A 13,011-nucleotide genomic window follows, 5' to 3' on the forward strand; every position below is an offset into this window, starting at 1 on the left:
TGGCCAGGTTGTTTTCTGAGGAAAGGTTGGACAGACTAGGCTTGTATCCACTGGAGTTTAGAAGAGTGAGAGGTGACTTGAATGAAACATATAAGATCCTGAGGGGCTTTGACAGGGTGGATGTGGAGAGGGTGTTTCCTCTTGTGGGAGAATCTACAATTAGGGGTCACTGTTTAAAGATAAGGGGTTGCCCATTTAAAACAGAGATGAGGAGAAACTTTTTCTCTCAGAGGGTTGTAAGTCTTTGGATCTCTCTTCCTCAAAAGGCGGTGGAAGCAGAGTCTATTAATGTTTTAAGGCAGGACTAGATAGATTATTGATAAGCTAGGGGGTGAAAGGTTATTGAGGGAGGGCAGGAATGTGAGGCTGAGGCCACAATCAGATCAGCCATGATCTTATTGAATGGTGGAGCAGACTTGAGGGGCTGAGTGGCCTACTCCTGCTTCTAATTCGTATGCTTGTGTTCGTAGAGTCTAGACAGTGAACGGTGAATGCCATTTTGTTATGAAATCACTGTTGAGCCCAATTTTAACCTCACCTAATATCCATATGGATGCCAATCAGGTTTGAACCCCATTTCCTTCTTGCCTTAGCTTAGGCGCACAGAGACCATTTGCAGCAACTAAGCTGCTACTCCGCCTGTAATCAGCTAGTTCATCACGGAGCAGCTAGTGAATATGAACATGAACATTGGGAACAGCTGTAATCAGCTAGTTCATCACGGAGCAGCTAGTGAATATGAACATGAACATTGGGAACAGAGCAGACCATTCAGCCTCTCAGGCCTGCTCCACTATTCAGTTATATGGCTGATTAACACATCAACACATCAACTCCATTTACCACCGCCACCCCCCCCCGCCCCCCCGGCAACCCCCCAACCACTTAGCTTCATATCACATGATACCCTGACCTAAGGAAAGGTTATTGAGCTCAGTCTTGAAAGTTCCAATTACCCCAGCATCCTCAACATTTTGGGGCAGAGATTCCCAACTTTTTTCAACCTTTGTTTGGAAAAAGTGCTTCCTGATTTTGCTACTAGTTGGTCTGATTTGAATTTTAATATTTTGGCCCCTCATTCCTGATTCTTCCACCAGAGGAACTTGTCTCTCCATTTCTATTATAGCAAGTGGAACTTCTTGAACTCACTCAGATTACCCACCCATCTCCAACACTCAAGGCAATACAAGCCAGCTTTATGGAACCTGTTCTCATAATTTAACCCTCTTATCCCCAGGGTCATTCAGGTAAATCAGCACTCCAGCCCCTCCAAGGCTGTTACGTCCTTTGCTGAGACACAGGTGAAAGCAGTTACTCCAGGTGACTTCCACCCAGGGTTTTATACAACTGAAGTTCTTGTTTATAGTCCCAGTCACTTCCTCCCATCTGTAGCCCATATGTAGCCATAACCCCTGCTGCAGCTGGAATACATTTACCAAATGAGACATTGAGAGCTCTGCAGAATATTTCTAACAAATTTGTATATTTCCTCTACATGCCATGCTGTGATCTTAGAAAGACACTGCACATGGTCAAAGATCAGAAATCACATGCTGAACTGCCAACTCTCTTGTTGTCAGAGCAGATGGGTGGAGAGGTGGAGGTTGGAGTTGGGGTTGGTGGGGGTGGGGGGGAGGTTGGTGGGAGGCGGGAATAATCAACCAAAGGCCCAAGTTGGACTTTCTGACATTAACATGCACTTGCATTATTGACCAGGAGCAGGAGAATGCAATTGCACAGAGTCACTATTTAGCTTGTTAAGTGTCCTGGTATTGTGCTAGCTGTATCATTAACACACGGTTGTATGAACATGGAATCAGCTGAACAGATGCAGTCTAACAGGTAATGTCTATTCGAAACTATACTTTGAAATATTGCCAACTTGGCTCATGATGAATTGTACCAGTCATGTCCCGCTGGTCAAAAAGCATTGTTTGCTGGGATGATCTGGTTAAGGATACCATCCATTGATGATAATAAAATGATAGCCTGGGATCTCTCAACAACAATTAGTATCAAAATTTTGTAACATTGTTCCATTTTAAACAATATTGTGGACCTCGTCACATCGCTGGTATGTTTACACTCATAAATACCAAGGTTTCACCTGGAATTTAGAATCTCTACCAAAATATAAGTCAGGAAGTGCCTACACTTTATAAACTAACAAGTAGGAGCAGCTGAACAATAATAACGCAATTTGGGGTTTGGATTGCTCTTGTAGCTCATATCATTTAGTTAGAATTCTCTGTCACTCCCTGTGCATCCTAGGAAGTACTTTGGTGAGGATGAACCTACCAATAGGTGTCTCTGAAGGAGTCTGATTGAATGCTGAAATCTGTAAGGGTTTGAAAAGAGGCAGGATCCCTTTTCACATTGCATTTACTGTTTGCTGGGGCTCTGTAATGAAGGCAGCACCCAAATGTAGCCAAGGCTCAGTGGGAATGAGCTCAAATGGCTTCTTTTGTGGTGAAAAACAATAACAAACACAATGATGCAGCCAGAGCACAGTCCATCCACATACAGTGACTGAGCTGGTATTATCTGCTTCATATGTCAGTGCTGTAATGTGGAGGAAACCCAATGCCCTTCGAGGGACCTGAGCTGGAAAATGTAGACAGAACCTTTTCAAGTTGCTGCCTATTTAAACCAGTTCAATGTCCACTGGTCATTTTGGTCCTAACTGCAATGTTTAATTTTCAATACATAAAGACACCGCAGAACTGTTTAATAATCTTAAAGGTTGTGTTGTTTGACTTCATTGGTGTCTGATTAGGTTGTATCATTTCATGAGGCTAATTTGAGATTTGGTTTAGATGTGCCACTGAACTTAAAAGGGATACTGAGTCTTTAATTCCCACAGAAATGATTCTATATCTTGTTTTTTAAAGCCCCTGCCTTTGTGTGTCTGTTATGATTCTTTAGAGTAGCTATCCTCCTCATCGCTGATGTGAACTTTCTCCTCTGACAGGCTGCTCTCGTCGATGTTCTCTAGTGACGATGCGTGCTGCAGTGATAGTTCTGAAAGGCTGACACTGGGCAGAGTGTTCTGCTCCGGATACACCCATGGTTTGAAGTGGGGATCGTGCTTCTGCTTCCACTCGGGGTATTTCAGACAGGCTTTGTAAATCCGCTTCATAGCCTGAATGAAACAGAAAGAAAATGGCAATTATACTAGACACTGCCAATCACTTCCTTTTGACTGGAACTACTTGAATTAACTGCAGGAAGTAATTTTGATTCCAGTTTTCTGCCCCTCTTCTACTATTTGAAGGGACAGTTCCTGAATTTCTGGCTCCATTTCAGTCCCATGGGCTTCTGATCATTGGCCACCCAGTGCAGAAGGGAGTGGGCAAGTCAGAGGACCTCCTTGTGGGTCTGTTTCTTGGTCAGGCCAAGGTCACTTTTTCCAGGATCAGGTTGGTCCATGTGTGTGGTCACTCTGGCTGCCTGTGTCTCTTCTGGAGTCTCTCTTTGCCCAAGTGGTTCTGGAGAAGGGCTGGGAAGTGTCTGACAGCTTTTGTGATAGGTGGACATTGTCTGAACTGGACTGTGCAGCAGTGGATAATAATGGCATTATTTACATTTTATTCTGGCCTTTTGTGCATCCTGATTTTAATCTCTTCACAACTACGGCTGTGCCTTCAAGTTTCAAGGCCCAAAGTTCTGGACTTCTCTCCCTAAACCTCTTCACCTCTCTCCTTTCTAATGCACCTTGTAACATACCTCTTTGCCCATGATTTTGGTCATCTGTACTTATATCACCTTTTGTGACTCAATGACAAACTGCTTGATAACACTCCTGTGTGAAGTGCTTTGGGTTGAGTTACTAGATTAATGGTGCTATATAAATGCAAATTGTTATTGTTTCAAGTTTTCTTTGTGGTTGGTGATTAAATTCTGTTATTAAGGTGGGGCAATCATGCTTAGTTTTCAGTTGGTGACACAAGGGCAAATCATTGTTCCTTGTTGATTATTTGAGAAAAGAACATTTGTTTTCTGCTAATAAAAATCTAATCATCTCAAACCCAACAGAGGGAATCATCACAAACTGTTCCAAAGCACCTGGTGACCACACTTATTCCTTACCTTGGGAGCTACAAATTGAGAAACTCTATTCACAACCCATTTTGGTAATGAACCTGTAAAATATAAACAGAACAATTAAAAGAGAACAAAAGAAGGGGATTTTAATCATCTAACAATGTCTCGCTGCCCATAATGTTTTCAAACTGTAACAATCACCAAATCCTCCCAGGTCCTCCTAACAGAAATGAAAATTGATTTCTGCTGGGCAACATAAAACTGCAAGGTTGAACTGGAAATGTAATCGCTTGGAAAATGCAATTAAAATCTCAACACCTTGCTCAAACTTGGATCTAACTGTGAATATAGACTAGAAACACATTACAGCAGGGGAGTATATAAAGGAGAAAGGCAGATTGATTCTCTGCTGGATCCTTCACTAGAGATTTAGCTTTTACAGGTTAACCTTTCAGATTCCTCTTTCAGATGCTGACAGTCTTTCATTTTCCATTTCCCTCCCTCAAGTTTCTTTTTCTTTATCTTCATTCTTTCAATGAGGGCCGTCCAATTGGCTCGCAGTTTCTCTAAGATAATGTCCTCCTGGGAAACGGGAAGAAGCCTTGCCTTAAAGAAATTAACACTCATAGACTCATAGACGTTTACAGCACAGAAGGAGGCCATTCAGCCCATCATGTACATGCCTGTCAACAAAAATCTGACTGCACTAATCCTATTTTCCAGACTCCCACATTTCTCCTCAACTACCCTCTTAGCCTTCTACCTTTTACCTTAAATCTATGCCCCCTGGTTATTGACACCTCTACTAATGGAAAAAGTGCCTTCCTATCAACCCTATCTATACCCCTCATAACCTAATGCACCTCTATCAGGTCCCCTCTCTTAAAAACATAGAAACATAGAAAAAACGAACAGGAGTAGGCCATTCAGCCCTTTGAGCCTGCTCCCCCACTCATTATGATCATGGCTGATCATCCAACTCAATAGCCTGCTCCCGCTTTCTCCCCATATCCTTTGATCCTTTTTGCCCAAGAGCTATATCTAATTCCTTCTTGAAAACATACAATGTTTTGGTCTCAACTACTTTCTGTGGTAAGGAATTCCACAGGCTCACTAATCTCTGGGTGAAGAAATTTCTCCTCATCTCAGTCCTAAATGGTCTATCCCATATCCTCAGACTGTGACCCCTGGTTCTGGACTCCCCCACTATCAGGAACATCCTTCCTGCATCTACCCTGTCTAGTCCTGTTAGAATTTTATAGGTTTCTTTGAGATCCCCCCTCATTCTTCTGAACTCCAGCAAATATAATTCTAACCGACTCAATCTCTTCTCATATGTAAGTCCCGCTATTCCAAGAATCAGTCAGGTAAACCTTCGCTGCACTCCCTCTCTAGCAAGTACGTCCTCCCTCAGAACTGCACACAATATTCCAGGTGTGGTCTCACCAAGGCCCTGTACAATTGCAGCAAGACATCTCTGCTCCTGTACTCAAATTCTCTTGTTACTAAGGCCAACATACCATTTGCCTTCTTTACCGCCTGCTGCACCTGCATGCTTACCTTCAGCGCCTGGTGTACAAGGACACCCTGGTCTCGTTGCACATTCCCCTCTCTCAATTTATAGCCATTCAGATAATAATCTGCCTTCCTGTTTTTGCTACCAAAGTGGATAACCTCATATTTATTCACATTATACTGCATCTGCCATGCATTTGCCCACTCACTCAGCTTGTCCAAATCACACTGAAGCATCTCTGCATCCTCCTCACAGCTCACCCTCCCACCCAGCTTTGTGTCATCTGCAAATTTGGAGATGTTACATTTAGTTCCCTCATTTAAATCATTAATATATATTGTGAATAACTGGGGTTCCCCACTAGTCTCTGCCTGCCATTCGGAAAAAGACCCGTTTATTCCTACCCTTTGTTTCTTGTCTGCCAACCGGTTTTCTATCCAACTCAATACACTACCCCCAATCCCATGCACTTTAATTTTACATGCCAATCTCTTGTATGGGACTTTGTCGAAAGCCTTCTGAAAGTCCAAATAAACCACATCCACTGGATCCCCTCATCAACTTTACTAGTTACATCCTCGAAAAATTCCAGTAGATTTGTCAAGCTCTCAACCTTTGCTGCTCCAAGGAAAACAACCCCAGCCTATCCAATCTTTCCTCACAGCTCAGACCCTCCAGCCCAGGGAGCATCCTGGTAAATCTCCTCTGCAACCTCTCCAGTGCAATCACATCCTTCCTATAATGTGGTGACCAGAACTTCACGCAGTACTCCAGTTGTGGTCTAACCAGTGTTTTATACAGTTCCAGCATAACCACCCCCCCTTCTCTTGTAATCTATGCCTTGGCTAATAAAGGTAAGTATCCCACATGCCTTCTTAACCACCTTATCTACAAGTCCCGCTACCTTCATGGATCTGTGGATATGCACCAAGGTCCCTTTGATCTTCAGTACTTTCCAGGGTCCTACCATTCATAGCGTAATCCCTTGTTAGCCCTCCCCCAGTGCATTACCTCACACTTTTACGGGTTAAATTCCATTTGCCACTGCTTTGACCACCTGACCAGTCCATTGATATCCTCCTGCAGTTTACAGCTATCCTCCTCACTATTTACCACTCTGCCAATTTTCGTGCTTTCCGCAAACTTTTTGATTGTACCCCCTACAGTTAAGTCCAAAATCATTTATGTACACCACAAACAACAAGGGCCCCAGCACCGAGCCCTGTGAAACCCCACTGGAAACAGACTTCAAGTCACAGAAGCATCCCTCTACCACCACCCTCTGCTTCCTGCCTCTCAACCAATTTTGGATCCAATGTGCCACTTTGCCTTGGATCCCATGTGCTTTTACTTTCTTGACCAGTCTGCCATGAGGGACCTTATCAAAAGCCTTGCTAAAGTCCATGTAGATCACATCAAATGTATTACCCTCATCAACATTCCTGGTTACCTCCTCAAAAAATTCAATCAAATTTGTCAAACACGACCTTTCCTTAACAAATCCATGCTGACTATCCCTGATTAATCTGTATTTCCCCAATTGCAGATATATTCTGCCCCTCAGAGTTCTTTCTAGTAACATTCCCACCGCCGAGGTTAGACTGACTGGCCTGTAATTTCCTGGTCTATCCCTTCCTCCCTTTTTTAATAATGGGACAATGTTAGCAGTCCTCCAGTCCTCTGGCACCTCACTCATGGCCAGAGAGGGGTTGAAAATTACTGCCAGGGCCCCTGATATCTCTTCCCTTGCCTCCCTCAATAGCTTGGGATACATCTCATCCTGGCCTGTGGATTTATCCACTTTTAAGGCTGCTAAACCTGCTATACCTCCTCTCTCTCTATGTTAATTTCCTCTAATATTTCACAGCCCTCCACCCTGATGTCTATACCTGCGTTGTCCTTTTCCATTGTGAAGATGATGCAAAGTATTCACTGTACCGACGTCTTCCGGGTCCACACACACATTACCTCTATGGTCCCTAATTGGCCCTGCTCTTTCCCTAGATATTCTCCTGCTCTTTATATATTTAAAAACCCCTTTGGGTTTTCCTTTATTCTACCCACCAATGCTTCCTCTTGCACTCTCTTAGCTTTCCTAACATCCTTTTTAAGCTCCCCCTTGCACTTTTTATACTCCTCCAGGGACTCTGCTGTATTGAGCCCTCAGTATCTGCCATGTTGGGAGGCAATGGTGTAGTGGTATTGTTGATGGACCAGTAATCCAGAGACCCAGGTTAATGCTCTGGGGGCCTGGATTCAAATCTCACCATGGCAGATGGTGGAACTTGAATTCAATAAAAATCTTGACTTAAAAATTTAATGACTTGTGCCTTGCAGATGGTGGACAGGCTTTGGGGAGTCAGGAGATGAGTTACTCGTCACAGGATTCCCAGCCTCTGACCTGCTCTTGTAGCCACAGTATTTATATGGCTAGTCCAGTTCAGTTTCTGGTCAATGGTAACCCCCAGGTTGTTCGTAATGGGGGATTCAGTGATGGTAATGCCATTGAACATCAAGGGGCGATGGTTAGATTCCCTCTTGTTGGAGATGGTCATTGCCTGGCACTTGTGTGGCGCGAATGTTACTTGTCACTTGTCAGCCCAAGCCTGGATGTTGTCCAGATCTTGCTGCATTTGGATACGGGCTGCTTCAGTATCTGAGGAGTCGTGAATGGTGCTGAACATTGTGCAATCATCAGCGAACATCCCCACTTCTGACCTTATGATGGAAGGAAGGTCATTGATGAAGCAGCTGAAGATGGTTGGGCTGAGGACACTACCCTGAGGAACTCCTGCAGTGATGTCCTGGAGCTGAGCTGACTGACCTCCAACAACCACAACCATCTTCCTTTGTACTGGGTATGACTCCAACCAGTGGAGAGTTTTCCCCCTGATTCCCATTGACTCCAGTTTTTCTCGGGCTCCTTGATGCCACATCTGGTCAAATGTGGCCTTGATGTCAAGGGCAGTCACTCTCACCTCACCTCGGGAGCTCAACTCTTTTGTCCATGTTTGAACCAAGGCTGTAATGAGGTCAGGAGCTGAGTGGCCCTGGTGGAACCCAAACTGGGCATCAGTGAGCAGGTTATTGCTAAGCAAGTGCCATTTGATAGCACTGTTGATGACCCCTTCCATTACTTTACTGATGATGGAGTGTAGACTGATGGGGCAGTAATTGGCTGGGTTGGATTTGTCCTGCTTTTTGTGTACAGGACATACCTGGGTAATTTTCCAAATAGCCGGGTAGATGCCAGTGTTGTAGCTGTACTGGAGCAGCTTGGCTAGGGGCACTGCAAGTTCTGGAGCATGATTCTTCAGTACTATTGCTGGAATATTGTCAGGGCCCATAGCCTTTGCAGTATCTAATGCCTTCAGCTGTTTCTTGATATCATGTGGAGTGAATTGAATTGGCTGAAGACCAATGCTGTGATGCTGGAGACCTCCGGATCCTGCAGGTCGCGATCTTGCAAGTAACGATTTTGCAGGTGGTGATCCTGCAGGTGGTGATCCTGCAGGTGGTGATCCCTCCCTGTTTCCCACATCTTATTTCCACTTTTTAAGTTTCCTTTTACTGTATTTCACAGTTAATAGTATTGATTCTGCTTCTTTATTGGATATCCTCCTGTGTTTGCATCACAATTCATACAATTCATGTTTTATCGCTGTTTTGTGAAACTAGAAAATAGCGACGGGGTGGGGATAGTCAGCAGGGCAGCTAATCAACGTTTGGTAAGATTTTAAAAATTCATTCATGATATAGATAGATAGGTTCTTGATTGGTAAAGGGATCAAAGGTTCTGGGGAGAAGGCAGGAGAATGGGGTTGAGAAACTTATCAGCCATGATTGAATGGTGGAGCAGACTCGATGGGCCAAAGGGCCTAATTTCTGCTCCTATGTCTTATGGTCTTATGGTCTTATATGTGGGCTTCGCTGGCTGGGCCAGCATGTATTGCCCATCCCTAATTATCCTTGAGAAGGTAGTTGTGAGCTGCCTTCTTGAACCGCTGCAGTCCATGTGGTGTAGGTACACCCACAGTGCTGTTGTGGGGGGGGGTGCGGGTTCCAGGATTTTGACCCAGTGACAGTGAAGGAATGGCGATATACTTCCAAGTCAGGATGGTGAGTGACTTGGAGGGGAACTTCCAGGAGGTGATGTTCCCATATGTCTGCTGCCCTTGTCCTTCTAGATGGTAGTGGTCATGGGTTTGGAACGTGATGTCAAAAATGTCAATTAATGCCCCGATGACCCCTCAATTGCTAGGCTTTGGTGGTAAGATCTCATGCATCCATTATTTAATATTGTTGTGAACTCCACTTGCCCAATCTTTTGTTCAAGGCTCTGCATTCTCTCCTGAAAGTACCTACTTTGGCTGGTATCAGATTTCAGCACCGCAGCCACCCAAGCTGCCATTAAAAGCAACGTGATAATGACCAGCTAATCTGCTTGTGGGATGTTGATGAGGGATGAACATTGACCAGGGAACCAGGGAGAGCCCTCCTGCTCTCCTTCAAATACTGTAATGAGATCTTTCATTTCTACTTGAGAGAGCAACTGCTTCAGGCACAGTTAAGGGAAAGGGTAAAGTGAGGGCAAACAAATCCAGAGCTCCCTGGATGACAAAGGTGAAAGAAATTAAAGAAAAAAAGAGTGCTTATTAGGTGATAGGTAGAAAATAAAAGGGGAATCCCAAAGTCTTCTATAGACATATAAATAGTAAAGGAATGGTAAACAGAGGAGTAGGGATGATGAGGGACTAAAAAGCTGGTTTATTCATGGAGGCAGAGGGCACAGCTGAGGTGTTAAATGAATACTTTAAGTCACATAACTGCCAGGCAATGACATAGAAACTTAGAAACTAGGAGCAGGAGGAGGCCATTCGGCCCTTCGAGCCTGCTCTGACATTCAATATGATCATGGCTGATCCTCTATCTCAATGCCATATTCCTGCTCAACTTTTGATTAAGACCATAAGACATAGGAGCAGAAATTAGGCCTTTTGGCCCATCGAGTCTGCTCCACCATTCAATCATGGCTGATAAGTTTCTCAACCCCATTCTCCCGCCTTCTCCCCGTAACCTTTGATCCCCTTACCAATCAAGAACCTATCTATCTCAGTCTTAAATACACTCAATGACCTGGCCTCCACAGCCTTCTGGGGCAATGAATTCCATAGATTCACCACTCTCTGGCTAAAGAAGTTTCTCCTCATCTCTCTTCTAAAAGGTCTTCCCTTTACTCTGAGGCTGTGCCCTCGGGTCCTGGTCTCTCCTACTAATGGAAACATCTTCCCCACGTCCACTCTATCCAGGCCTTTCAGTATTCTGTAAGTTTCAATCAGATCCCCCCTCATCCTTCTAAACTCCATCGAATATAGATCCAGAGTCCTCAAACATTCCACATATGTTAAGCCTTTCATTCCTGGGATCGTTCTCGTGAACCTCCTCTGGACCCTCTCCAGGGCCAGCACATCCTTCCTGAGATACGGGGCCCAAAATTGCTCACAATATTCTAAATGTGGTCTGACCAGAGCCTTATAAAGCCTCTGCAGCACATTCCTACTTTTATATTCTAGTCCTCTCAAAATAAATGCCAACATTGCATTTGCCTTCCTAACTACTGACTCAACCTGCAAGTTAACCTTAAGAGAATCCTGGACTAGGACTCCCAAGTCCCTTTTCACTCCAGATTTCTGAATTCTCTCCCCATTTAGAAACTAGTCTATACCTCAATTCTTCCTTCCAAAGCGCATGACCTCACACTTCCCCACCTTGTATTCCATCTGCCACTTCTTTGCCCATTCTCCTAACCTGTCCAAATCCTTCTGCAGCCTCCCTGCCTCCTCAATACTATCTGTCCCTCCACCTATCTTTGTATCATCTGCAAACTTAGCCAGGATGCCCTCAGTTCCTTCATCTAGATCATTAATGTATAAAGTGAAAAGTTGTGGTCCCAACACTGACCCCTGCGGAACTCCACTAGTTACCGGCCGCCATCCCGAGAAGGACCCCCTTATCCCCACTCTCTGCCTCCTGCCAGAGAGCCAATCTTCTATCCATGCTAGTACCTTGTCTCTAACACTATAGGCTCTTATGTTACTAAGCAGCCTCCTGTGCTGCATCTTGTCAAAGGCCTTCTGGAAGTCCAAGTAGATAACATCCATTGGCTCTCCTTTGTCTAACCTACTCGTTACCTCCTCAAAGAATTCTAACAGATTTGTTAGGCATGACTTCCCCTTGATGAAACCATGCTGACTTTGCCTGATTTTACCATGCACTTCCAAGTATTCTGAAATCTCACCCTTAATAATGGACTCTAAAATCTTACCAACGACCGAGGTCAGGTTAATCGGCCTGTAATTTCCCATCTTTTGCCTCACTCCCTTCTTAAACAGGGGGGTTACATTAGTGATTTTCCAGTCCTCTGGGACCCTCCCTGACTCCAGAGATTCCTGAAAGATCATCACTAACGCCTCCACTATCTCTTCAGCTATCTCCTTCAGAACTCTGGGGTGTAATCCATCTGGCCCAGGTGATTTATCCACCTTCTGACCTTTCAGTTTTCCTACCACCTTCTCCTTGGTAATGGTCACCATACTCACCTCTGCCCCCAGACTCTCTTGAACTTTGGGGATGTTACTCGTGTCTTGCACTGTGAAGACTGATGCAAAGTATTTATTCAGTTCCTCTGTCATTCCTTTGTTCCCCCCTACTACTTCTCCAGCGTCATTTTCCAGCAGCCCAATGTGCACTTTTGCCTCTCTTTTACCCTTTATATATCTAAAAAAACTCTTGCAATCTTCTTTTATATTACTGGCTAGTTTATCCTCATATTTAATCTTCTAATTTTAATTATTTCGTTTTTTAGTTGTCCTCTGTTGGTCTTTGTAGGCTTCCCAATCCCCTGGTTTCTCACTGCTCTTCGCCGCATTGTATGCTTTCTCTTTAGCTTTTATGCTGTCCCTGACTTCCTCTGTCAGCCATGGTTGCCTCGTCTTCCCTTTAGTCTGCTTCTTCCTCCTAGGGATGAATTTTTGCTGTGTCTCCCAAATTACTCCCAGAAATTCCTGCCATTGTTGTTCCACTGTCTTTCCTGCTAGGCTTATCTCCCAGTCAATTCTGGCCAGCTCCTCCCTCATGCCTTTGTAGTTGCCTTTATTCAACTGTAATACCGTTACATCTGATTCCAGCTTTTTCCTCGCAAATTGCAGGGTAAATTCAATCTTATTATGGTCACTTCCTCCTAAGGGTTCCTTCACCTTAAGCTCCCTTATCAAATCTGCCTCATTACACATCACTAAATCTAGAATTGCCTGTTCCCTAGTGGCTCCACCACAAGCTGCTCCAAAAAGCCATCTCGTAGACATTCCACAAATTCCTTTTCTTGGGATCCACTACCAATCTGATTTTCCCATGGTCACTGTAACCTTGCCTTTCTTACACACCTTTTCTAT

General features: G+C 44.3%; 1 protein-coding gene across 1 annotated transcript in view; it reads right to left on the reverse strand.

Annotated features, from left to right (window-relative positions):
* Positions 1-2,557: 2,557 nt before the first annotated feature.
* stard15 (StAR-related lipid transfer (START) domain containing 15) overlaps positions 2,558-13,011 on the reverse strand; it is a 311,243-nt gene continuing 300,789 nt past the window's right edge. The window contains exons 5-6 of the mRNA XM_041193464.1: positions 4,090-4,142; positions 2,558-3,142 (exon numbers count right to left, since the gene is read on the reverse strand). Coding sequence (XP_041049398.1) covers positions 2,912-3,142; positions 4,090-4,142 — 284 coding nt within the window. The 3' untranslated portion in view covers positions 2,558-2,911. The remainder of the gene's footprint in view (positions 3,143-4,089; positions 4,143-13,011) is intronic.

This window comes from Carcharodon carcharias, chromosome 8 (assembly GCF_017639515.1).
Source record: "Carcharodon carcharias isolate sCarCar2 chromosome 8, sCarCar2.pri, whole genome shotgun sequence".
Classification (NCBI taxonomy): domain Eukaryota; kingdom Metazoa; phylum Chordata; class Chondrichthyes; order Lamniformes; family Lamnidae; genus Carcharodon; species Carcharodon carcharias.